At 42.1% G+C, this 26,930-nt stretch overlaps 1 protein-coding gene across 3 annotated transcripts in view; it reads right to left on the bottom strand.

Annotated features, from left to right (window-relative positions):
- necab2 (N-terminal EF-hand calcium binding protein 2) overlaps nt 1–26,930 on the bottom strand; it is a 97,374-nt gene that overhangs the window by 8,429 nt on the left and 62,015 nt on the right. Inside the window, exons 9-11 of one of the 3 annotated variants that reach the window (XM_069724825.1) lie at nt 26,185–26,241; nt 6,323–6,435; nt 678–755 (exon numbers count right to left, since the gene is read on the bottom strand). In XM_069724825.1, coding sequence (XP_069580926.1) covers nt 678–755; nt 6,323–6,435; nt 26,185–26,241 — 248 coding nt within the window. The remainder of the gene's footprint in view (nt 1–677; nt 756–6,322; nt 6,436–26,184; nt 26,242–26,930) is intronic. The other 2 variants (XM_069724826.1, XM_069724827.1) reach the window with 2 other exon arrangements.

Raw genomic sequence — 26,930 nt, 5'->3', positions numbered from 1 at the left:
TGGCTCGGCATTGAGAATAAAGCATTTCGCAGCGACGGGCCGTCGGCAGCGTTTACAGATGCTTCGTTCTGCCGGTTTCTTCGGATCGATGTTCAAACAAGTCACAGAAAAGCAAAAAGCGCTTCACTCGGACAGGATTGAAAGTTTGGAGGTGCGATCAAAGAGTTCAGAGACAGTACCAGTGAACCGTCTGCAATTCGCACCGGATCTCTTCCTCACCGTCGATACGACGACCTTTCAGCTTGAACTTAGATGAGGAGAAAAGAACGAATATTGCAGGAAACCGAATCCAGCGAGGAAGAAGACGTGGAGCAACAAACCGTGTTGAAAGTCGTGCGTCTTCATTTTGGCGCCACAGTTCAGGTTTTTCTTGCAGCGAATGTTTTTCCCCTTCAGACGCCTCAGAAGGTCCCGGTGGAACTCGGTGTTGACAGTCTGACTCTGGGGGACGAATTCACGGTGACACGACCTCCGCCAACGTCAGAGGAAACGGATGCTCCTCTGCTCCAGGTGCTGATGTTGATCGAGCGACGTAACCTACGAAAGTTTCTGCTTCGTGCGCATCGCTGCGCTGCTCTCCATTTGTGCTCAACGGGAACCTTTTTGATCGACTGTGTCAGCAAACGGTCTTCGTGTTTATGAATAATATCTGAGCCAAACTTGTATTGAAAACCCACCTCTTCCACTCCTCCTCGCCGTCCCAGAACTCGTAGATGACGAAGGATAAACCGTCCGGCAGACGCACTGCGGTCACACTGGAAGCAGAGACACAGAGGAGAATGGAAATGAGCGGATAACGGAGGAGGTGAAGGCGGCAGAGAAAAAAAGAGAGGGGAGTGAAGAGTTATGACAGAATGACAAGTGGAGGGAGGAAGAGGTGAGAACAAGAGAAGCATGTTCACATTGGTTTGAAGATAGAGGAGGTGGATCAAATATAGCGGGGAGGAAACAAGAAGCCGTTGAGAGTCAGAAAGAGGGGGCGGGGGTGGGGGGCAATCAGTCACAGGAAGTGCACATTAAAGACACATAGAAACAAGAAAGCAAGATTACAGTTTGCATTTCAGGAAATCTCAACCTGAACTATATTGACGTGTCAGCACTTCACACCGAAAAAATAAATACCAAAAAAAAAAAGAAGAGGAAATTACATCAATAAAAATGAAACCTGCAATAATGAAAGGAGGCAGTGTGTGACCGGGTCAGTGCAAACGGCGGGTGAAACGCTGGACGTTATTGAGGCGTTTTATTGGTTACAGTTCTCTGTAATGAACAGAGGCTCCACCTTATTGCTCCCAGAGGAGCACCAACGTGCTCGAAGTACGTTTTCATCACAGTGCTGGAGGGAATCCACATGGGAGCTTTGGGTATTTCTATTTTAATAGTGTCACTCGGTTTTTCACAGCAAGGTCCGTATATAAAGGACTGCGGGGTCAAACTGGAGCCACGGACATGTTGGAGCTGCTATCATGAAAGCTGCTGGTCTGCAAGTGTTTAAATTCAGGAGGGAAAAAGTGAAGTAAAAGTAGTTCTAACTTTTACGGCATTAAAACAAATAAGCAGTTATCAAGCCCCATTTTCTCGCATCCGTTATTTCCTCTCACACATATTGGGTAATTTTCTGGCTGTGAAGTGAAGCTGAGTTTGTGTTTATGCAGATGAGGCTGCGCGGTGCAATTTTTTTTTTCTGCATGAAATTGCACCTGTATTCATGCTTTGCCCAAAGGTACCTCTTATCCCAAACACAATTTTCATTTCCGTTTTCAAAGATTACAATTTCCAAAAGGCAATTTTCACAGAACGAGAAGACTTTCGCAAAAAAACCCAAAAAAACAAATCACCAAAAAAAAAAAAAAAAATCCATATTTCTTTCGTGAAAGTCCAGTTTTGATTTTTCATCTCATGATATTTCATGTTTTTCTACTCTGCAGTCGGGTAAACTTCTCTATAGAGAATCTGTTCAGTGAAAACATAAAATGTAATCAGAGTTCCATCAAAGATCTCAAGACCGAGTCCTATTTTTCATGCCAGATGGATTACTGCTTCTACACTTTCTGCAGTCCTAACACTGTATTCCAGCGTGTCAACGGACACACGTGCAACATTTCCCATCACGAAATGATGGAACTGTCCTGGAAGCATTTTGTAAAAGTCACAAGAGTTACTCAGAGAGTGAATCATGTCTTGGATAACTTCACACCGTCACTAAGCGAGAGGAATATCTGTTTGTCCCGAAAACATAAACTCAACACAAAACAACGGCTGGCTGCCGCCTCGACTCTCCTTCCAGCCCAGTAAATGATCTGCTGCTTTCTTGTTTTTTGGGGGCCGTAAAGACAAACAGCCACTCACATGTACTGAAATCACCAGTGAACCGTAACATGTCTCACATACAGCCATTCAAAAAAATAAATAAGGAACGTCTGTTTTTATTTTCACCATGGCATTTTACTTTTATTTATTTATTTTATTGTCACGTTTTAGCAATGTAACGTCAGTTGTCGTGACAGTTGTCACCTGTCAGCCGATCACAGGCCTCCAGCTGAACAAATGCTACCAAATGTAGCCAACTAGCTCCTGACAGCGAAAGCGAAGGCAGCGTCGGAGTAATTCAGACGTCAGACACGTTTAGCTCGTAAGCCGCAGGTTTGACTGTTTTCACAGCAGCACGTGCTAACCGGCTAAAAGTACTGGCGGTTATCGAACTTGCTTCAAAGCGGCCGGCGGAGCGTGATTGGCTCAACGTAGGAAAAGGAAATGGCATGAAACAAAATGGCTCCTGGAAAAAAATAACACTGTGGTATAAGAACTTATTTGTTTAAAAAGCAGGCAGTAAAAATAAATAAATATGAAGTTCAGTAATGAAAATAAAAATGATGAAATAATGAGTTAAATGAGTCCTGAAAATAATCTCAGTGTACTTATTATTCAATATATTTTACACAGTTTATTTATAAGACTATTTATCATGGTTTTTTTTGAAGTTTTTCAAAGGAAAATGTAATTTTATTTTTTATTTATAGTTTTATTACTTGGCCTAAGGCATGCAATCACTCAGTTTAAAAGGTCCTACAGTTTTGTGTGTGAGTCTCTGTAATTGTGCTCTGAACCTGTAGAGGGCAGTGCGGAGACGGGAAGCTGCTACCTGCCAGACACCTCCACGGGGGGAGGGGGGGGGCATCAAAAGAATTAACTCCAGTTTGGAGAGCTTCGGCTGGAGGCTATAATAAAGTGTTTGTGCACGTAATCGCCCTGAAAGAAAAACAGATAATGAGCAGCCAAGGCAGAGACTAAACAAACTTTATACATTACGGTTAGTTCGAGAAAGATTCAAATGAAGAAGTGAGGCGAGAGGGAGGGAAGGCGCACGCAGTGGCACATAAGACAGAAAGATCAAGACGGCGCACGGCGGCGAGAGAGACGTCTATTCAAAAGGTAATGAGCAGACTTCAACATCAACAAACCTCCTTCTGCCTCTCGTGTACTGTTTACTGGAGAGTCACACAAGCACTGTTCTGCTACCACATCTACTATCAAGTAACAGATGAGCCAACAAGTGTAAATTACTGCTAAAAACAAACCCGACGGCATCGTCAGAGTGGTGGTAGTGTTGCACCTGCACTTCTCAATCGTGTGTGTGTGTGTGTGTGTGTGTGTGTGTGTGTGTGTGTGTGTGTGTGTGTGTGTGTGTGTGTGTGTGTGTGTGTGTGTGTGTGTGTGTGTGTGTGTGTGCGCTATTTATTGAGCACAGCGAAACATTTAATACTTGTCGTCCTCCGGGAGCAAAGTGAGAAGGAAAGTGTGAGGTTGGGGCTTTTCATCTGTTCGGTAGGGAAGCTGCTGAGGTTAACACAGACCTGGAAAGAAGTCGTGTTCCAACAAACGGAAACCTGATAATCAAATAGAATATGCAGACTCAGCGGAATTGTCTAAAAAAAAAAAAAAAAACGTCGCAAACCTGAAGCAACACCGGAAGTTAATATTTATCCGAATCAATGATTTCATGACGAATTCTCTTTGAAAAATCGAATTAGACTTTCAAAAAACGCAGAGTGTCATAATGCTGCGTTAGCGTACTCCACCAAAGACGTACAGCGCCACAAACTCCCCCCAAACAGCTCCTGGACCTTCAGAAAAGAGCTGCCCCCTGAGCTGGGACCTTTCCAGTCTGTCTCCCTGGAACTTCATTTAGATCCTGGTTCCTCTGGTGGAGGGACTGAGCTTCGTTCGCATAATGTTCGCTAATTAGCTGCGTTTCACAGCTGAGGCTGATAGGAATGTCATTACTACTGCGGGTTCTTTCAGACCAAAATTATTGGACAAGTGTTACAAAACAAATGCTGTCACAAATCCTAATTACTGTGTGTTACTGTGATGTTTGTTTGCATCGCACAGACTTACAGGCAATTTGACCAAACGTGCTGCTACAACAGGTTTTATAATTGACCGTGCTGGCAAAAGAAGAAGTTTCACACCACAGAGATTCAGAGGTCGGGGATCCAATTTCAACTTTCTTCGCATATCTTGTCTCTGGAGAACTGAGAGTATAACCAACTTTTTCCATAATACAGTGAACCTGAGACGGCGCAGCAGCTCGCAACACGATGAAGAACAACGTGCTCAGACTGCAGCATGTTTTACGCCGCTGCGCTGTTTCAACGCCTCCCGGCCAAATGATTTGGGGGATATTATTTGCTCTGAAACAGCTCCTCCCCAGACGCACCTTTACATTACAAGATATGCTGCCAGTATTGCGTCGGGCGGTCACAAAATGCGGTGAACTAAATTAGAATGAGGTGGGTACAAACATAAAACAATCTGGATTTATTATTTCGCTTTGCTCGGTATTTTTGCTCCGAGATGTAAAAACCCTTCGACCTCGCTCTGAAAACAAACTCTCTGCATGTATTCATCCTGCTTTACATCAGAATTTAGTAGCCTCGAGTTTATGTGGGTTTCTTCTTTTTTTTTTTTTTTATCCATTCGTCTGAGAAAAATTGCTTAAACGTCTGTCAGGGTTGCCCTCCCTCTTCTCCCCCTTCCAAGGCAGACTGCAGAGAATAAAACCCAGGCCGTGACGTTGCCTCTAATTTCTTCACTGTGTCAAAGACTTCAAACAAAAGGTTTTCATCGGACCACAGAACCGTGTTTATAGCTTCTTGGTCCAATTGGCTTTATAGCTGAAGCTATCTTTTCTCATTAAAGACTACTCGGAGATATTCACTGCTCAAAATCTTCATGTAAAGTGTTTATTTGAGATCTATCTGATCATTAAGCAAAAGTAAAGTTTGTTTTGTCGGCTCCATTTAAAGCTGCCATGATCGGTGACTTTGTCCAAACGATGGATCAAATGTCGTTTGATTTTCTGGTGGGTTATTTTGGGTGATTTTCTGATAGTTATTAAAAAAACATTTTAATTAATAGTTTATACGACTATGGCTTCATCTAATTTCCTTTGTTTTCGCCAGCGCGTGGTAGAAGCACATTACTACCACCGGAAGGAGGCGGTAATGCTTCTAAAAGCTTCGGTGAAACAGCAGAGGCATCCAAAGACGACTGCAGACAAAATCAATCTTATTACCACCGATGCAACTGTTTACAAAACAAAAGTTGGTTGTTTCCACTTCATTTACATTTTTTTTTTGCATTACATAACAAGGTTTTTTCATGTCATAAAATGTCTCCTTAAATTAGTGCCTACTAAGCAATTTGCATTCTGTACAATATATGGTCGTTAATACCTCTGTTCGTGTCCCTTCTGCAGACTTCCCCCCCCAGTCAGTTCAGACTAAAGTAACTTGTGGTAGAAAATGTGAAAAGTATTGCAGTATAGAGGCAGAACCGTCGAGTCTCGCCAAGGGCATATGTAGAATATGAGTCTGGACTTTGCATACAGCATATTGAGTGTGGGATTTCAAGAAATCTCTCCGGACTGTTTCGCAGCTCCCAGAGGCTCCGAGTGGGAGGCGCGGGAGGTTTATATTAGCTCCAACATCAGACGACAGCATCTTACAGGTACAATGTCATACGCGTTGGGTATGTGTCACGGTATTAGTATTTCACTGATCCAAGCCACCTGGGAATTACAGCAGTTTTTCAGAAAGATTGGGAAAGATAACAGTGAAACACCCACTCAAAGCCGAACTGAACCTGCTTCTGGTGCGAAATAATACTGATACAATCCAAGACCACAGGGAGAAATACTTGACGCAATGAAGTCAGAAAAACAACGAGGTCCTGACACCGAAAATGGAAGACATTAAATATTTGAAATGATTAAGGTTACAGTGCAGTGGCGGCAGCAAAGCAGTAAAGTGAGACTTACTGAAAGCAGTCCCTCTGAGCGGAGACATTCTTCAGGTACTGTTTCAGAGCCTCGCAGAACTCGCCGAGCTTCTTCTGGGAAACCACCATCTCCTGACGAATCAGCAACAAGGACTGCAAAGGAAGAGCAACAGAGACGAGGAGGTTTGTACTGACGTTTTTATCGAACTGTGAGCTGTTAAAAAGGATCTGTGAAAATCTAATGAAAACTTGCTCTTTACCACCTAATATTTCATATTTCAACCCCTAAATACTTGCCATTTTCCTTTAAAACTGCTTTTAAATACATTTAGGAGAATCTTTGTTACTTCTCAAAACACATTGACTGCCTATAAAGTCAACATGGTGGGTTTTTTTCCAGTAATTAACCGAGACCAGAACTAAGTGCTTTCAGTTCACTACATAACCAAATATAATTGTTGATGAAACTTTGGTTGCCTGGTGTGAAAACTGTAGGGAAACTAATGAAAGGCCTTCTGAGAATTGCAGATATGTTTCATATAAATTAATCTTTCTAACGTTGATTAAAAACAAATATGATATGGGCCAAATTTTGTTTCCTACTTGTAAATTACTTGCTGGTGTGAATTAGTTCTACGTGAATGTAGATTTCAGGAGGCAGCGTTGCATATTTAATAAAACACGTTAGGCAACGGTGACTAAACAGCTGATTGGAGGGGACATTGGAAATTTATATGATATTATATTATATTTATAGTGAGCAAATACCTGTGAATGTAATGACAAGCAGCATCATTGCAAGCATTGCATATGTTAGCATTTAGCGAGCTTCGTACAACCTCACATAGCCGCTATACGACGGCAGGAGACTCCCAAGTCTCGTTGACCACAGATTCATCTGAGAGATTCTTCGGCCTCAGCGTTAGCTTGTTAGTGAGCTACGAAGTGCTCAGCTAACAAGTGTGTCTTTCTTGCTGTAACACAAAATGTATTTGTAGAAGCTGTCTTCAGAAGTGCAAATATGGAGATTACGATAGCACCTGCAGACACAAGATTTCTAAATCAAATCTGAATCGTTTATTCATCAGTGGGGTAAATATCATGCATCTGCACCGGCTACAAGCAATTTCAGTTGCAAGACACTCAATCGCAATTAGCGGGAATGAAGCAGTCTCCTTCCACAGCCCCGGTGACCTGCGGCCAAATGCAGAGTGCTCATAATCATAATCAGTTTACGGGAGTGTTTTATGAGACGCTGCAGTCTAGATTCATAATGTAACTACAACATCGTCCTGTGTGAGTGTGTTTTTTGTGTATGAGAGTGTGAGCATGGACGTTTCTCTGTTTTATGTTAACTATTACAGTAACTCACTTCCCAGCAGCCCGCTGTGTAACAGATGTGTGAAAACTGTGTGTATCTGCATGTTTGTAGTGTTTAAAGGGAGCACGGAAGATTATTTGCAGTTATTGGTGTAAATCTCATTTCTAACAAGAACCAATAACTGCCTCCACAATGGTTTTGATGAGATGAGATTAGCTGCAGCATTTTATGCTCCATCGTTACTGTAGCTCACAACTGTAAAATTAAAAATTAATCCAGTATGACCCAGATAACTCCAGCAGCGCCTCACCAAGCACGCAAATATGCACATCTTCTTTGGTCACACCAGACACACATACACACACACTCACAAAAATAAGCACACACAGTAGATGGTTGGGTTATCATTTCTCTATCTATTATTCATTATTTGTGAAAAAAAGCTGTCAGCTTGTCAAGTCTGTCAATCAAGCTCACTTTGCATGTCATTCATTAGAATGACACAGACACACAGTTGTTTGCACTGAGGACTCATTTTCCACTCTTAACTTCCCAGATGATTCGACCTAAATAATTGTGTGAGGCAAAATCATGTAGAGAAAAGCTTAGAAAAATGAACATAAGTCTCTAGCAGATCATTTTTCCTTTTTCTAGTGTCATTAATCATCAGATTTACCTTGCTACCAATTATTTGAAGACCCATTGGGTGAGAACCAATGGATTAATCCATCTCACTGTATATAAAGCAGTTAAAACTATTTATACACTGATGCATCAGTATTAATATATTTCAAAGTGTTACCAATGACTATAGAATTGTCATCATGTTTCTTCTTGTTCCACTTCTGGGTTTAGTTTAAGAAAACAAAGAAAACTGGCTGCAGTTGCAACTTCACTGTCCATCCAGCTTTTTTGATCAGTTTTCAGTCAAGGAAAATTCAGCTTTTGTGTGCGTTGAGGTCCCAAACGGAGAGAAAAGCATCTGACCTGGTGTTGTACAATGAGATGAAACACGGTGTTTCAGAAGATGTATCACACGGCCGACGAGTGGCAGATATAAACCGAATAGAAATGGCGCCGAGAACGGAGCCCTGCGGGACTCCACATTACACGAGAGCTCGGGAATTAAAGTTAACACCAGCAACTTCGAAAACTCTGTCAACACAACAGCAAAAATAAAACCTATAAACACAAAATAAGTCACTAACAATTGTTTTCTGACCTACTTAAATATTTACATTCAGCCTTACGTCCCTCCAGAGCTGCCTCTTAATTAAGATTGACTTTGACTCATCTTCCTCCTCAAAACTGCTCTATTTTTACCCTGACTTCACTTTTACCTCACCTAACATCCAGTTCTTCTATCCACGCCAGCAGCCACCTCCCCGCTGTGCTGCTTCCCCTCCGTCCTCATACGGCATCCCCTAAAATACCGATGCAATCAAATCCTATTTATTCAGGAACGTAAACTCTCAGGAGGCTCTTCTGTTTTTAATCCGCCACTCCTTCACCCTCCAAAAATAAATCTTGCTAATTATTTTAGGAGATGTTTTTGCTAGTATCTAGATATTAAATATCAGACTATACAACTGTTGAGTACCTAGAAATAGCTTGCTTCCTAACATCCTGATAATAGAGTTCTCCATATACCAGATATTAAATACATCTCTAACTGCTTGTACGCCAAAAAAGGCTCTAAGAAGTCAACACACCTGCATCTACTCGTGCGTCGGTGTGCATTTAAGAGTATTGTCTGTTTTATCGACATGTACTGGCTGTTTGTCTCTTGACGTCGAGGTTTATCGGCTGCCGTTAACGTTAAATTGCTGTCATGAGGCATCGGCATCGCTGCAAAATTAAGCTGCGTGAGCCGAACACCTGGCTGCTGCCCAGTAAATATACGTGTTGTATGTGTGTGCGATTTATGAGTCAATGATTGCAAGGGCGTGGAAGGCATGAAGCACCCACAACGGCGATAAAACAGAATTATAACCCCTCCGCAGCTGACGTACAAAAGAATACACGAATACGTACGGACATCCCACCAACTCAATTAGAAATGCTGCATTGCCCAGCAGCCTCTGTTAATCTCCATTAACCATCCTGCCTCCCTGACCAAATCACCACCATTACATCTGCTCCTCTCTGTCTCCGCGCCCCTGCAGAGGCGATAAATCAGGAGCCTCTAATGGGGGCTTCCACGTGAGGTACGATTCATCTGTCCCGTACTGAAACCCGCCGCGGAGCCGGCGCTCACATCACATTAATGCATGCTGCGTACTGGAGTATGTTTATCTTATCATCCTCGCAGCAGTGGAAAGGTGCAAAATCCAGTTCCCACTTAATGTTTCTGCTGCTTTTGTTTTCACCTGAAGCGACGTACGAAGGTTTCTGAAGAGATCGGTGGTGCGAAGAACCGTTTTTTTTTTGTGTGTGTTGGAAAACGTGACAGAAAGTTGAGTAATCTTGACATTATGTCCTCAACAGTGGAACACTTCCTGATTTTGATACAGCCAGCTTTCACACCTGATTTGTATCGTACTCGGATACGCTGAGGGCGGGTAACGTAACGCAGGAAACACAAAAGGCTCAGATGGGAAGTCCGTTGGGAAGATCAACATTTTCCTCAGACGCAGGCCGTTAAGTTAAGTAAGTTACAAAGACGAACTCTACGTGACTAAAATTACAATATATTAGATAAACAGCCAACGAAAAATGAACTTCCATGACCTCTGACATTTCTGTAAACGTCAACAAACACGCCACAACTCGTGAACACCACTTTAACAGCCAGATTCAATTTGATTGTAAAAATGTGGCTTGGCTGAAGCCCTAATAACCAGAACTGCAGTGTGTCTGTTGCGTCTCCGTCTGTCCGTCCACCGTGCGAAGTATTTTCACGAGAGAGAGAGAGAGAGAGAGAGAGAGAGAGAGAGAGAGAGACTGTTCATTAACTAATAAACGAGCTTGTTCGATTATTTACATGTCCGTGACTTATTGAAATCAACAAGGCTTTAAACCCCTCTCCTACTGGGAACCTTCGGTTGTTGTAAATTACAAACTAATTAGCATTAATTGACAAAACGGTCTCATACACTTTTTTTTCATTAAGTAGCCGTCTGGACCTTTTCCATACTCACACAAGCTTGTCATAGAAATCCAGATGTTCACGCTTCCATTTTTTGTCCTCGTGACAAAAGGAAACGTGCTTCTCCCTTTAAAATAATTTCACAAAATGTTGAAAATGTCAACAACGTTGTCTCTATAGCGAGAGAGATGTCCCGCCACAGATTTGAAATGTGTACAGACTCCAGTCAGCGCTGCTCAGTTTATTACTTTACATAATTTGAGAACAGCCCCCAGCCCTCAATATCTTGGACATAAAGTATTTGCTCCGCCAGCAGCTGTTCAGCATGTGTGTAAACGAGTGTTGTGTCAGCAAGAACATCTATAAAAGTGCTTCTTCCTGCACCTATAAAGCATTCAGTGTGTGTGTGTGTGTGTGTGTGTGTGTTTATAGGACACTATCGGCTTTATGAGCGTGTTTGATTGGACGAGTCGCTCACTGTGTTGTAAAGACACGCGGCTTGTAGAAACACTATTGATTTCAGTAGTTTCCTGCTTCTTTAACGCGTTTTCCTTTCGCCGTCGACAGCTCAGCATTTTTCAGATTATGATTTTAACTACGCAAATTTTTTTTAAAGCAATCACAAGCATTGAGGTAAGGTCACGAGACTTTTTCAAAGGGGATATTTTGAAGGTAGGACACTCAAGCTTTTTTGTGCGTTGAAATCCATAATATGTGCAATTGTATGTTTTTTCCAGCGCGCACTAATAAACATGTCGCATGCAAATAATCTGTTAACGTGGACGCCAAGATGAAAACACAATACCCAGCAACAGCTAACGCAGAGTGTGGATGGACACAGCATTGTGATTATTAGTGGAGACAAACGTTCGGAAATTGATATCTAATGATTAAATTAACACACAACGTTGACTTTTTTTTTTTTTGGTGTTTCAGGAACCAAAATCCTGCGACTACAAAAAATGTGACAGTGTTTTAAAGCTCCACCTAAATCTCCTAAATTCGGCTTTAAAGGAGAAAATGTCCTTTTTTACAGGACCTGAGCTCCCCTGAAATTCCGAACAATGCTGCGATATCGCCGTGATGATTTCATCGTCTGTAAAGTTGGCTGCAGCCCAAATGTCACGTTAGATTATTTTTGTGGGCCTTTTGAGTATTTAGAGAAATGGAAACTTGCTGCTGCTACTGCTGCAAAAAAAAGGCAAATTTATATGCGTGACGCTGATCCTGGCATTTCCAAAACTTACTGCATCCGACGCTCCATAAACAGCTGTCTAGTTCTCAAGACAAATGAAACCGGAGTGACAAACAGCTGCTGTTGTGGACCGATTGTTTTCCCGACTCGTTCACATGCATTGTTTAAAGAGATCTATGCAGACGCACAATGTGAGATTTGAAAAGGCCATCGGTGGATTACAAAGTCGTGAACAATATCGTATTGTCGGCCGTTAATTATGAATTATCAGGGCGGCACGGTGGTGCAGTGGTTAGCATTGTCACCTCACAGCAAAAAGGTTCCGGGTTCGAATCCGGTTCTGGGCCTTTCTGTGCGGAGTTTGCATGTTCTCCCTGTGCTTGCGTGGGTTCTCTCCGGGTTCTCCGGCTTCCTCCCATCATCCAAAAACATGCACCTCAGGTCAGGTTACCTGGCGCCGCCCTAGTGGCAGCCTGCTGCAGCAGCTCCCCCCTGAGAGCCCCCCTGCTGTAGTGAAGAAATTTCCCCTCGGGGATTAATAAAGTGAATAAAAAAAAAAAAAAAAAAAAAAAACAGACCGTACGCGGTGTGGAGAGGACGTCAATCACAACGTATTTCATAAAAACTCTCTCTCGCCTCACATCTGTACGTTAACCCCCCGTGAGGCTTTGCTCTGACAGCTGGATGAAATATGAAAAACACTATATATGTGTTAAGCGTGAGTGTGTGTGTGTGTGTGTGTGTGTTAATGTACAGTATGTGTGTGTTTAGTGTGGGATGATGTCCCTCCGGGTGTGAAACCGGGAGCAGCAGATGGATGTGTGAGTATGTGTTGTGAGGTGGGGGGGTTGGGGTGGGAATCTGTCTAGTGTTACCATGGGAACAGGGAAATACCCGTTACCCATATACAGGTTTTCCTCTATAAAACCATCCTTTCCTCTTCCTCGGGCCTTCCTGCTCTTCTCCTCTTCTACTTCTTCTTTTCGACATCTCAATGCTCTGCTGTTTCCTTTTTATTTTGCTTTTTCTCCCACAAACGTTCCTCCATTTATTCATTTTTCTTTCTCCTGTACATGTCGTCCTTCTCTCCTCCCGGTCCTCACCCCTCCTCCCTCTATTTTTTTTTCTCCTCTCAGCTTGAGGAATCCCTCATTTATTCAGTTGAGAAAAAAAAAAAAAAAAAGAGAGGAAGCCATGACACCCTTCATTAGTTCAGGAATAATCTGCATCTGTCCTTGGGCTGCAACACTAGATGGATGCAGCACAGCTCCCACTGCCCTGCTGGCTGCAGCAGTGGGAGAACAAGACTAAATACCTCCCAATGCGCTTCACCTCAGGCAGCGGCCGACAGACTTTTTTTGTTGTTGTTTTTTTTGTTGCCGTGCAGCACTTTTCTAAACGGTCTTGTTCTTTGTTTTCCGGCTATTTGATTCGGTTGGTGGAATAAGTTTACAACTAAGGGCTGAAAGAAGCTCATGTTCGACCTGAGCCTGATTGAAAGTCGATGTACAATGTAGGAGACGTGATAAGTTCATATTTGACGGTGATTCAGTGAAGAAAATGATGGAAAAACTAGATTCTAAAAAAGGAATGTTTAGAAAAAATGTAAACAAATACTTTGGTCCAAAAAAACGGGATCGTTGTGTTTAAAGCTGTATTTATCTTTTTTTTTAAGTTTTTCTTTTTTTTTTAAATTGTTGGCCAGTTGAAGTGATAAATTGTGTGTCCCAGATGTATATTTGTAAACCTGCTGAATTGACGGTATTTTGCTCGTTTTAGCTCATTTTGGTCTCCGTTGAATATCTGTCTTCTTCAGCTAACTTTGTCTGTCATTGCTGCTGAGGACGTCGGGTATAGCAGATTGATTTTGTTGCTAGAATTACTTGTGGAATAAGTTAAGAGTAATGTTTCAGGTCAGAAAAAGACCAAAACAAGTAGCTGAAAGATGCTAAATAAACGTCCGTACAGGTGAGGGGGAGCTGAAAAGGTCGTTGGTAATTCTGTGGGTTCACCGATATGAATATGAAAACATAACTTGAGGAGTGATAGCTATCCCGCTGTCTCTGTGTGGGTTTGGTTTTGTTTTTTTTACGACCAAAGACACGAAGACACAAAACCCACTGAAGGAGAGTGAGACGCCATGGTGGGGATTTAAAATGAAATCTCCGAGATGCTTGCGGCGCTTTTAAACGGCCGCCTCGCCTGCTGAATGGCTGAATGGTCTGTGATGAGCACTTCGGGTTTTTCATAATATTGGAAAACGCGCGGCGGGAGCGCCGGCCTGCTCGTTCACATGTCGCCTGTTTAAAACAACAACACATCTCTTTAGACGCGCTGCTATTTACAGAGCAATTACAGACCCCGGATTACTCACCTGCATATAAAATTGTCCCAGTTATGAGACGAGAAAAAAACCATCCGCTTTTACACTGTTAAAACATGACTTTTTACTGAGCTAACACCTTCGCTCACGCAACACCAGCTGAAATATTTCCAAGGACAAATTCCTTTCCGCCTTCACTTGGTCTTTTTTTATTTGATCCGTCTCACCGCTGATAAACACCGACTCCCTCTGAAGCTGCCCGTCTCTCTCTCTTTCTTTCTTTCTTTCTTTCTTTCTCTCTCTCTCATACCGGCTCCTCCTCGTCCTACATTTATTCATCGGGGGTATCTCTCTTTGGGAAAGCCTCTTTCTTTTGCTCACTCTGTATTCTCTCGGACTGTATTCGATCGTTCGTTATGCAAAGCTCGTTGTACCTCAGTTAATGACCTCCAGGTGGCGATTATCACGAGGAATAACAACCGAGATGTTCTTTAAATTAAAAATAGAATGATTTGCTGAAGGAATAATTTTATGAATTCCTCCGAGCATCAAACGAAATTCTGCTTCTTCGGTTTCCATCCGTCTCCCCAATTATTCCTTTAATCAGTGTTTACATCTCGGCGGGATGTGTTGCGTCTCCGTGGGACTTCTCTGGATGCATCTCTTGGATTCATCTTCCCTTTTTCCTGAGGCAGACCGTCTTTGCTTGTCTTTCTGCTAATAGTGATGAACTGACCTCAGACCAGCGTTCTCTCGCTGCACTCTGCGCAGAAATGGGATCGGCAGATCAGCCTTTTAACATAATACTGTCTGCATGAATGTATAATAACAAACATCTTTTTGAGGCCTAATATCTAAATAATAACGGGATTATTTTCAGATGAACAGCCAGAAGACTAATGAAAAGGATTGACTGATCTGAGTGAAAACCTGATGAAAGCCACCGATAGCTGTCACCTGACTGCACCACAGGCCTGTCAATCAAACAGACACGCCCCCAAAAACAGGTCTTCTTGAATCTTCTTTTCTAATGAATGAGGGATTATTTTCAGATGGACCTCCAGAAAACTAAGAAGAAGGAGTGACTTTAGCTAACAACACCGAGATAACTGATGGACACATTTTATTCACTTTGGATTTGATGAGAGAAGTTGAATGGGAGTCTATGGAGCTGGAGGCTTTTTGGAGACAACCTCTAGTGGCACTCGCTGGTATTGCATCGGCCTCATTTGTCAGACCCGAAGGCTACGAACACGTCTGTGGCCTGGACTCATATTTTTTTTTGCTTTAAATACATGCAAAAACAAAGCAAATATTAATTCTGGCACTCTAGAATAGCCTTAACTTGTATTTACTTCATCTGCAACTTGTTTCAATGGAGACCAACATCACCTCCATCTATCATTTCCCCTTGGGGATTAATAAAGTACCTACCTACCTACCTACCTACCTACCTACCTACCTACCTACCTACCTACCTACCTACCTACCTACCTATCACTTCCTGTTACTCTGGATCTACATGTGACTCTTTTCTTTAATTACCTCTCTCTCTCAACCTCTGTTGTCCATCAGCATCACTTAGTTGCACTGACACGGTGATTCAGGCTCACTGAGCCCTCCATGTCGGTGAAACTGCTCCGCTCACGAACGAAGGCAACGGCATTGACTGCAACATAAAAAAACAGCTGACACCGTACTGTGTGTGCAGGTGTGTAAACGCGCGTCTCACGGCTTTGATCCCGAAGGTTTTTTCTTCCTCCTCCTCCTCCTCCTCCTCCTTCGGGTATTTTCTCTTGTTTTGTTGCTTGCTTTTATTCTCGCTGACCTTCTGCTTGCTTTTACCGAAAACTTCTGCATTCAACCTTGTTAGCTGTTCAATAGGCGACCCACTGCTTTCGCTTTATTTCTCGGTTTACTCTGTTTTGAGGATTGTAAATAATTAAATATGGATCATAAAGTAAGTTATTGTGTGCGGAGGCACCAATATGAAAAAAAGAAACGCACACAGAGTACGGCTTTGTTTGGAGAACAACGACGACGACAACAAGGCCTTTCGGTCCAGTTCGGTAAGTAGTCGGTCGGATAAAAGCCTGCAACAAAACAGTCAATGGAGTCAATTAAGAAGAGACGGGAGGCAATAACGGCTAAGTCAAAATATATGGAGGTGAAGGAGAGAGCGGACCACACACACACACACACACACACACACACACACACACACACACACACACACACACACACACACACACACACACACACACACACACACACACACACACACACACACACACACAGGAGGAGCCACAGTGAGCAAGCTGTCAGGTTTGCAGGCTAAGTGGACTAAATTGTATTGCAGTGGAGATGAAGTAGGTGGAGGGGGAGGAGGGGGGAGGAGGGAGAGGAGGGGGGGAGGGGGAAGAGGGGGGGGGAAGGAGGACAAACAGTGAGAGGCAACGGCAGTGCGGGTCGAGGTTGATTAATGCACGCAGGAGCCGTTATTGAATTTACAGAGAAAATCTCCGGTGCCAAGAACACAAACAGCCACCAGGGGATTCGGGGGCCGTTCGCACGCCAAGACCGGAGACGGTGAAACATCCAGATCTCGTAAAAAAAAACACAAAAAAACAACTCTCCGAAACCAACAGACCTGTCAGACGTGACTGAGTTTGACGAGTCTCATACGTGACGGGTTGTTCTTAAAGCATTTCTATGGGCTGTTCATGCAGCGTGAATAAAAAATGTACACCCAATCCCCGTCGGTAGCTCTCTTCTAGTTCCAGTTAACTACTACAAGATTAATCCTGAGACGTTTCTATGAATGTAAACAAACTGGACGGCAGCTGAAAAGAAGAAGAAGCTTCGACGAGGCTGCTGTTATTCCATATTTTTCCATCTCGTCAGGCTCTCCGACCCGATTCGAATAAATCTTTTAAAAATGCCTCACATAGAAAGTTTCCACATTTTAAAAACAGCTTGGTCATTTCCTGAAACAAGTTTTTTAGCAAACATTATTCAGACAGGAATAAATCTTGGACAATTGTCAGTTGCGGATTAACAGGAATTTACAGTAAATGCTGCCTGGATGCTGTATGTTGGACCAACTGAAAATTAATCATTAAAGCTGCTGAGATTTCAAAATAAAGGCTGCCGTTCCCGGTTACACTGTTGGTGTTTAATGTTTAAAGTTTCATCCATATTGTATTGTGTAATTTGTGATAGAAGTAAATGCTAAAATAACAGTGTATAGTAAGATTAACGTAATATATTTTACAGCGACATTCCTGTCTATAAAAAAAATTAATTGACTTTACTTGAAAAGTTCAAATAAATGTAACTTAAATAGGATTAAGTAACATTTACTTTATGTTTTCATGAATGTTATTAAGACGAGTGTGAAATACATTTTACTTGTATTTGATTTTACAACAGTAAAACTTACTCAACAAGTATTAACGCCAATGTTTATGAGGATTTTAGTCAGTAAGTCCTACAAGTCAATTTTTGCAGTGTACCACGCACACGTTCTTTGTAATAAAGACGCCAGGTGCAACAATAGAGCTCTGTGGCACAAAGGAAAAAAGATAGACAGACTTGGGATGCACAAACAATACTTTATAGAAGTTTAATACTGCTTTTGGTTTCTCACATTTTTTTTTTTTTCACTCTTTGATATAACCTTCAAAAATGTTAATATTTATAACACTTTGTACGGTACTTTTAACAGTATATCGCTTCTTAGTGCAACTTTTATTCATAAAACCGCCGCTGCGAGAAAGGCTTGCATATTTTCAGAGGGAAATCTTTGCGAGTTGGGGGCGATCAAACCACAAGCTCAATTGAACAGCTAAAATATACGTGAACCATCACGTGCTGCTTCCTGAAAAGCAGAACAGCGGTCACCTGATGTTTTTGGAAGCGGGAGTCAGATTAGTGGGATGTTGAATGAGGTTAAACTGAATGCGAGGAGCCACTCTTCACACAAACACCTTTGCCACCGACGCGCTGCAGCGCAAAGCGGCTTAAAATCAACCGCTTCGCTGGAGCGCGTCTGCAGGCTTCAGAAAAGCCACATGTAAGACTCTCCAACTCTTTTAATTCAACATAGAACTGCAATTAAGATTAGTGTAAAACCCTAAATAGACACAATTAAATATAAAATAGTAAAATAGTCTCTTTCTGAGCGTGGCTGTGTGAGAGGTCTGAGGGAATGCAGGACAAAAAAAAAAAAAATCCATTTAGTGACACAATGGCGGATATTGAAATAAAGAGTTTGACATTTTGGGGAAATATGCTCATTTGCGGGCGACGTGGCGGTGCAGCAGTTCGCCTCGCAGAAGGAAGTTACTGGCTGAGTTTGCATCTTCTCTCTGTGCCCGAGTGCTCAGTGGGTCCTACGAGCCCTGTAGCTTCCATCTCTACCGTGATTATAGTCTGGAAACTCTCGTTCGCCCACTCTGAAAGGACGACTAATTAGCGACCTGGGGGAGGGGAGTGGCCTATTGGCAGATTTCTTTGTCAGCTTTGGACAGAACCAGCTAGCTAGGTTTCTCCTGTGTCAACACCTCTATAGTTTAACATTTTATGTCTAACAAAGGTTAAAAAAACAAATATTCGCTGGTTTTATGTGAGCTGTGATATAACATATACTGTTATAAAGAGTGTGTTTAGGTGTGATTAGGTTTATCGTTTTCTTGGCAGACGTACAATTAATTCCGTTCATTTTCTTTCTTGCAGCGTTACATAAACGTATTTCCCAAAATGTCCAACTATTAGAGTCGATACAGCGGTTGAGAACAAAAAAAAAGGCATCTTTTATTTATAACTTTTGATACGCGAGTGGAAATTGAATGTTTATGGGATATAATAATAAGATCTTTAGTGTCTTTGCACATATAACAGAACATAAAAGAATCTGAATAGACTGATTATTGTATTACAGTTTGACATCACGGGAAGGAACATCCTCTGCTGAAGAAAATGCACAGTTGGAGAAACAAAGCACTATCTGACACGTATTAGCTGTATGAAGGTAAGACCTATTTCACACCAGGTCTGAGTCAGCGCTGCTGGTGTTTCACAATTATGGTTAATTCAAAGACTCCATCTGAGCAGGAGTACGTGACTGCTTCATAATATCCATATTTATAACACCCTGATTTATTTTTTATAACGGTCTTTTCAGCGTCCGCAATGTCCCTCCGTGAACTCGACTTTCTCCTCTAACCTCCTGTCTGTTCCATTTATCTACGTCGTATTGGAGCCCACATTATATATTTAAGCCATCCATGTTAATCACACAGTATGACGCCGCTTTCTCAGCTCGCGTCTTTCCTTTCCCCCGATTCTATTCTTCTACCTTTCACTTTCTCCCTTCTCGGCAATTTTTTTCAGCCCTCTGATTTATTTTTAAATACTGGCTTGTCACTTCTCCTCCTGTAATTTTAAGCCAATTAATTCGGAAAGCAATTAGAATGACCTTTTTTCTTGGTTCCGAACGTATTACAGAAAGTGGGGCAGAAAAATACAGCCACAGGTCTATTGGTGGAAATGTCAGTCGAAGCGTCTCTTTGGTCCAAACTGAAATATTCAAAAAACTCCCGGATGGATTACCATGAAATCTTGCTCAGATATATACATGGTTCCCAGAGGATGAACACTCAAACAGCGTATAAGAAATTTTGTGGGCTCAACTCATCTTTTTCTCATTAATTTCAAGTAAATCCGAGGAATGTAAACTGAAAGCAAACTTGTCTATTAATTAAACATCTTATACGACATTAAATTAATTTTTGAGAAAGTTCAGTTTACTCAGTAGTTTTTACTTTTTCAAGATAACTCAAAATATAATCATAAATATAAGTTCAAGGAATTTACATTTTTGAGTTGAACCAACTTAGAAGGTGCAATCAAAAACGTCCATGTTTGCTCCCGTTGCACTTGAATGCAGCGCAGCACAGTGATGCACACGGACCCGGAGGAAGCTGTAACCTTAATGAGGAACTATTCAGAGTTTCGTCTCTTGATCAACATCAGCAGCTGAGCTCCAGACGTTAACGTGACCGCTGGTACGGGAACATTTGGGATTTCACCATTGGACCTGAAACTGGAGCAGAGAAACATCCGATTTTGGGTTCAAACTCTGGAAACGGTCAACAGAGACCCTTGAAACGCTTCAGAAAGTCTACGGCGATGAAGCGACGAGCCGGGCGACGTGTTTCTGAGTGACGTCACCGTGAATTCGTCCCCCAGAGTCAGACTGTCAACACCGAGTTCCACTGGGACCTTCTGAGGCGTCGGAGGAGGAAAAACATTCGCTGCAAAACCACCTGAACTGTGGGTGCAATAAGAGGTGAAGCTCCCAACCTCACCTACTAACTGGATTTGACTTCATGTGACTTCTTTTATGTTCCCAAAAAGTTTGACACAAAACTTTATGTTTCTCGAGTTTCAGGTCCGCGGTGAAATCGCACATTCACACATACCAGTGGTCACAAAAGTGCCTCTTACTCAGGTTCTGATGTTGATCAAGCTACGTAACTTGGAATATTTACTCATGGAAATCAATGCTTGCTCCTCCTCCAAGCACATTACTGTGCTGCGCTCCGTTTGTTCACAAGAGGAACAGTCTAAGAACGTTTTCATCGCATCCCGTAAAATGATTTACAGTAAATTCAGCTTATACTTATCTAGTGAAACAACTAGTTGTAAATTAGCCCAACAATGTGTACAGACATTTGCGGCTCCCAGAGGATGAATCGTAATAGCGTTGGTTATCCCCCAACTTTTCCATAATTAAATATACATTTGTGATTTTGAAAAAAATGTCTTAATAACTGTTGGACAGTCTAATGTCCTCCTTCTGGTGAAACTTCTTAATTTTGGTTGGATCAGAAATCTAAGAAAATAGCATGGCTGTGTTGGTGGGCAGTCTAAATGATCCACGTCAGCCGTGAAACTTCCCTCCATCCCCACGATATCTTCTTTCTATGAAAATCAAACCTAGAAGACGGTCAATAATTCAAAGGCTGCGGCTTTTACAAGACGGAAAATAGTTGAGCGTCGGTTTGTGCTCTTTGCTGAGAGCCTTCTGGTTAATTATGTCCTTCATTTGGATAAACATAGCAGTTCAAGGACCCTGCATGCAACAATGAAAGAAGGGAGGGAGGGGAGGAGAGGTAAAAGAATGACAAATTAGTACTGTGGAGATTGAAAAAACATCAAAACATCCCTTTGTAAAAACAGAACCAGACTCGCGTCCCCGTGGCCTCTCTTCTTTTCTCAGTCCCCGTCCTCGTTTTCTATTATCTTTCTTTTATTACTCAATAATCTGCCTGCATATGCCGCTCACACCTTTGATACTTTCTCCTCGTATCTTGTATTCTCTCGGCCCCGGCTTCATCCACTTTTATTGCTTCCCCTCTCTTTCCTGACGTGCCTCTCAGGGATCAAAAAGACTCGGCGAGGATACAGAGCCTGTGATTGATTTACCTCCTTCACATGACACAAATCATTGTCGGCACCTACTCGCCGCTCACAAGTGTCCACTACAGGTAAAATGCAGCTCCACGACTGCGTTAAAAAAAAACCCAACTATCTCTGCATCTCTCGTGCAGCGTACAGTAGGATCTTATTACGATCCGACCCCGTGAGGTCATGCGACTCAGTCATTTTGCGAGGTGTCTTTGCGCGGAGAGGACGGATGATTGCTTTGACAGGCGGACTGAAAGGGGAGAGGAGATGATGGGTAATCACATATGAGTCTTTCCCCTGGTGGATAGTGGAAAGTCAGAGGCGATAGAGGCGGTGAAATCATGTAAAAGTGATGCGGAGCGTGACCTTCCGCTAGAAAGAAATGTGTGTTCGGAGGAAGGAGAGGATTGTTACTGAGGACCGAAAACACTCCAAAGGTGACGCTGCACTCAGCTGGAGGGTGAGAGGGTGAGATAAAGGGAAAGAATGAAGGGATATTTCTTGCTGTTTTGCTTTTATTACCTGTGTCACATCTTTGTTCGAGTTTAGGAACTACAGGACATATTTATTATGAACATTTATCATCAGCCTGCAACGGCTAGTGTGTAATTAGTGAAGCGTGTCTCCGTACAAGAGAGGATGCAAATAACTGGAGGAAATAGAATATGTCTGGTGGATGGAGCATATTTATGATCTGTACTGATTTATAACAGAAGGACGTGACAGGCAGAAAAAAAAAATGATATATTAGAAAGAAGATACGCAGTTGTGCTGTTTTACTTTAGTATTTTTTTTGTACATTGCGGCGGCTGCTTTTTTAATGCTCAATGTTTATGTATGTATGTAAAATATGTAATTGACAAACACACTGTTGAGGGAATAATTTTTTTCAAATTGTGTTACTATATTTGGGGACATTAAGATTCCTACTCCTTTCTTTCCGATCGTTTCCCATGTTGACGCTGTGTTGTGCACATAGAATACTTGGTTTGATCAGCGATTAATATTAGGGATGAGTCAGGATTTAAAAAAAAAAACACAATAAAACCCCAAAAAACTAAATAGTTTCTCCAACTATCGTATATCTAAACAAAATGTTTTTCTTGTTTTTACCAACACCTGGTCATAATGTGTTTCTGCCTCCAGAGGAGGGCGGTAATGCGCATAAAAGCTGTTTTGACAGCCACCATGAACGGCAGTAGAACGTGTGTGGCGCTTTGAGATTAGACGCGATGGTAACAAACAGGATTTTACAGGAGAGTAAAAAAATTCTGTGGAACTCCTTTCAGAAAAGTAAGTGAAAAAGGTGCAGCGCAAACTCTGTAAGTAAAGCTAGCAGATCATCAGTCTACTACAGCTACGCACAGTCATTAGAGAGCAAAGCACAGAGCAGCTACACAATCAGTGACTAGCTTCGTCACCAGATGAAGTAAGTTTACAGCGTGAATAAGTCTCTCGCTCAAAACACAATCTTTGGAAATATCAAGATCAAGAATTTCTCTTGATATCTGCGAAAAGACGTCACTGTAATTGCGCTTTGTAAAGAGATGAGTGCCTTTACGAAAGACAAGTTTAAGTGCAAGTGAAAAAAGGTCGTAGATAAAAGCGTATCTGAACACAGTAACAACTAAAGATGTGAAGATTAAAACTCAGGACATCTAGTCGACTGAAAAAGTCTGGAGTTAAGTCAGATCATGTTTGTTTTTGTGATGTAAACGAACTTTTCCATTACAACACGTTGAAATGAATACTTGTGTGCTTACGATGAAAATAACAAAAATTAAAAGGCTTAAAAAGACGAAAACTAAAACGTAGCTTTGGAACGATGCGAGTTTTCACTTTTAATTGGATTCGCTGTTTTGGTGCATCAACTCGACACCATTAGGTGAAACCGAGACGAAGCTCGTGCTACATCACCATGGGAACTGCGGCAGTCGCAGTCTGTATGAATGTACAAATACAGTTACCTCAAAAGGCAAAAAAATTAAAAATGTCCCCACTGGATAGTGTTTATTTTGTTCTGTAAAGCAGGCCATCTAACAGCCAAACGGACCCTGGATTGCAAAGTAATTACCACTAGCTACTCCTCTAATTGCCTCGGAGTGTTTTAGGGAGATGGTTTTCTTCGCGACTGCATCCAGAGTCACTACGCCTTTATTTCTTTCAAATTTTCACTCGTTCCTCCATGAAAATTTGCATACTTGTTCCTGCTCTTTGTCTTCACGTCGTTACGTAACGGCACCATGTTCAGGGTTTTAAGTTTGTTTCTTGGAGATGCATTTTAAAGCCAAACCAGAACGTGAAACTTCTCCCTCTCGTTGCGTGCGAGGAGTCTTTTATATTAAACCTTTTTTTTGTGTCTGTGGTCATGACAACAGGGCAAATCACTGAGGGCTCTCACAGCTTCCCAACCGCTAATGGGGAGCCATAAGTAGCTCGACCGCTGTGGGTAAAAGTGCAGAAGGTGATTATGACACTGGTCTCCTGCAGACAGAAGATGATCTGGTGTTTAACTTTCAGATATGCATAAAGAAAAAAAAAACTTTTTTTGTTTTTGTTTACCAATGTGCAGTGGGAAAGTATGCACTCAGTCCAGTGTACACGTGGTTTTCCTATTACTAGTAAACTCTTAGGCGCAGCGGCCCAAAGGATCAGGGGCTCCCCAAGATTCACCAGCAACATGTCAGAAATATGTGAGAGACACATACAGGAGGCTAGGAAGAGAATTAAAGAGATGTAAAGAGAGATAAAAAAAAAAAAAAGAAGATGCACAGCAACTACAACTGCAGAGACCAACATTGCATTGGTTGCTGTGGTAACGACATACGTGCAGCTACGTTGGTGCTGATGAATCAGAATTGTTTCCAGGACAGAAGATTTAAGTGGCAGCAGACAATTTATTCCAGCTTCTGTCCACGGACTGTTATTCCTCGTTGTCCTCCACAGCGCCAAACCCTCCGCTCTCTGATAGCTCTGCTAGCGGTGGCAAAGATTTTGCTCACTCTGTCTGAAAATTACGTTATCAATAAATCTGAGCCAGCGTGGCGTCTGGACTGATATGCATCTGTAGAAATCCGATTGCAATCACATTTTAAACCACTTCCAAATGTGGTTAGGACCTGGGTTGCAGGTCCACACTTTCAAAAATCAATATGGATAAGACAAAAAAATGGATTTAGGCTAGCAGGCTGAAATGAGGCAAAAAAAATTCAGAGACTGTTCCTGTTGTGCGCGAACTGTGCGCAGCACCATGACGTGCAAGGAGAAGCTATAACCCTCGTGAGTCGGAGCTCCAAGGTTTCCTTGCTTGGTCAAAATCAACACCTGAGTAGCAAAATGCTTTTGTGAGTGTTGGTCAGGTCAGAGCAGGAAGAAATATGAATATATCTTACTCTATTCATGGCTAATCCTGAGAGTGAGCATGAGGCTTGTGATTGTTCCAACGACTGAGATTTATAAATCAAAACTAAGTTGACACGGCTTTTTAATTCCGATGACAAGAATGTTTATGTATATTTCTGTCGCTGTAGAGTTGTATTTCGTGATTCCCGATAAAAGTTGAACGGGTCCGACAGGTGCCGAGGGATTTTTCATGTATAAATAAACTGCAGGAAGAGATTTTTTTTCTTCTTCATTTGTTTCTTGTTCTGCTGTAATTTAAACTGTAACTTCATACCAGCGGCAGTTTTACATGTGAGAATCAATGCAGTGAAGTAAACAATCTTAAACCACTTTCCAACATATATAACAGACACCCGAGTTCTTCTTACAGCAGGAAGCTTTTCACATCTCATGTAGCTCCATGTATTACACGAGACCACAATAAATCCACATTTCGATCAGACAGATCGCTTTTGGCTTTTTCCAGGCATTCGAACCTCCATGTAGCTTTTGACTTTTTTTTTATTGTTGTCTTATCTAAACTTCACTGCAGGCGCACACGTTACGATTCCTCGGTTAGAATCATATCTGGAAAACGGTGTCGAATATTTGAGCTTCTGCGACTGCAAATGTTTTTGATATACGTTTCAATCCAAACCTACGGCCTGAAAAAACGAAACAAAACAAAAGACTGCTTACGGCGTTTTTTTCCGACGTGAATTGCTGATCGCTATCACGGATCACACACTTCCAAAAATGCTGCACGTGTTGCTCGGATTGCTGATAAGCTTCTTACGTTCTCTGTGGGTGTTGGATATCCCAAGATAGCGTGAGACTCTTATGAACTCTTCCGGAGAATACTCAGCATGTATAAATTATGTCCGTCGAGACAACAAAACAAAACACACACATTTCCTGGGACATATTTCATAAATCATGTCCGTGAGTTGGACACGGAAATTGTGATTATTTTTGGTCCGAGCATATTTTTGGAGGCCCGAGTTTTTCCAGCGGTGGTTTCTGGGTTATCAGCAGCAGTAAGCGATGCGGGACCCCGAGGCCGTGTGCTGCGGGGTCATCTTGTATAAACGCTGATTCAGTTAAGTGCTTCGTCTACTTACTGCGCTGGTGGTGCCATCTGTGTCTGTTAGCCTCTGGTGCAGATCAAACCAGACCGTCTGCAAGGAGAAGCACAACAACAACACCGGCGGCAACATGTCAATCAACGAGACCAAACGACAGCAGCTTACGACAAAAACGACAGCTCGAAGCGGCGACATTAATCACTCACAACGAGAGGTGTTAGTGGACAGAGCGGAGGCAGGCATCAAAAAGAGAAAAAGATTGGCAGCACAGAGGAGGAATCAGAGAGGAAGTGGATGCGTGGCAAAAAAAAGAAAAACAAAAAAAGAGAGAGAAGCACAAAATGAAAGACATTGAGTTATTTCAGCTTGAAAGATGTAAATATACGAGGCAAAATCAAACTGAGCATCATGAGGAAGGAGCGACAGGTGGGAATCATAAGCAAGTGTGCAACATAAGACTGTTCATCAGTGAAGCCCCGCCCCCTTCTTTACTTGACGGTCAAGTTTTTTTTATTACGGCACAGCACACCTCTTTGATTTCGAATGGATGTAAAAAACAACAACTAGATACTTCTACTACTCATGTTTCGTAACATTTATTCACATAGCTGATCTCCACCCAAAGTCAGCTGAATAAGCTTCTTTTATGTGAACAACTTCTTTACACACCTTTTGACAGGATGGACATGCTTAGGTGGTATTTTCTGTTCAAATCACAATTGTAAGTTAGAAGTCCAACGACAATGAATCAGCTGCACTTTAATTTCCTCTTTTCACATTTT

The sequence above is a fragment of the Brachyistius frenatus genome, unplaced genomic scaffold, assembly GCF_029030835.1.
Source record: "Brachyistius frenatus isolate BFR_SWC_R1_liver_20210118 unplaced genomic scaffold, ASM2903083v1 Contig_397, whole genome shotgun sequence".
Taxonomy (NCBI): Eukaryota; Metazoa; Chordata; class Actinopteri; family Embiotocidae; genus Brachyistius; species Brachyistius frenatus.
Note: the sequence above shows the minus strand (reverse complement) of the source record. Positions and strands in the feature narration are given on the sequence as shown.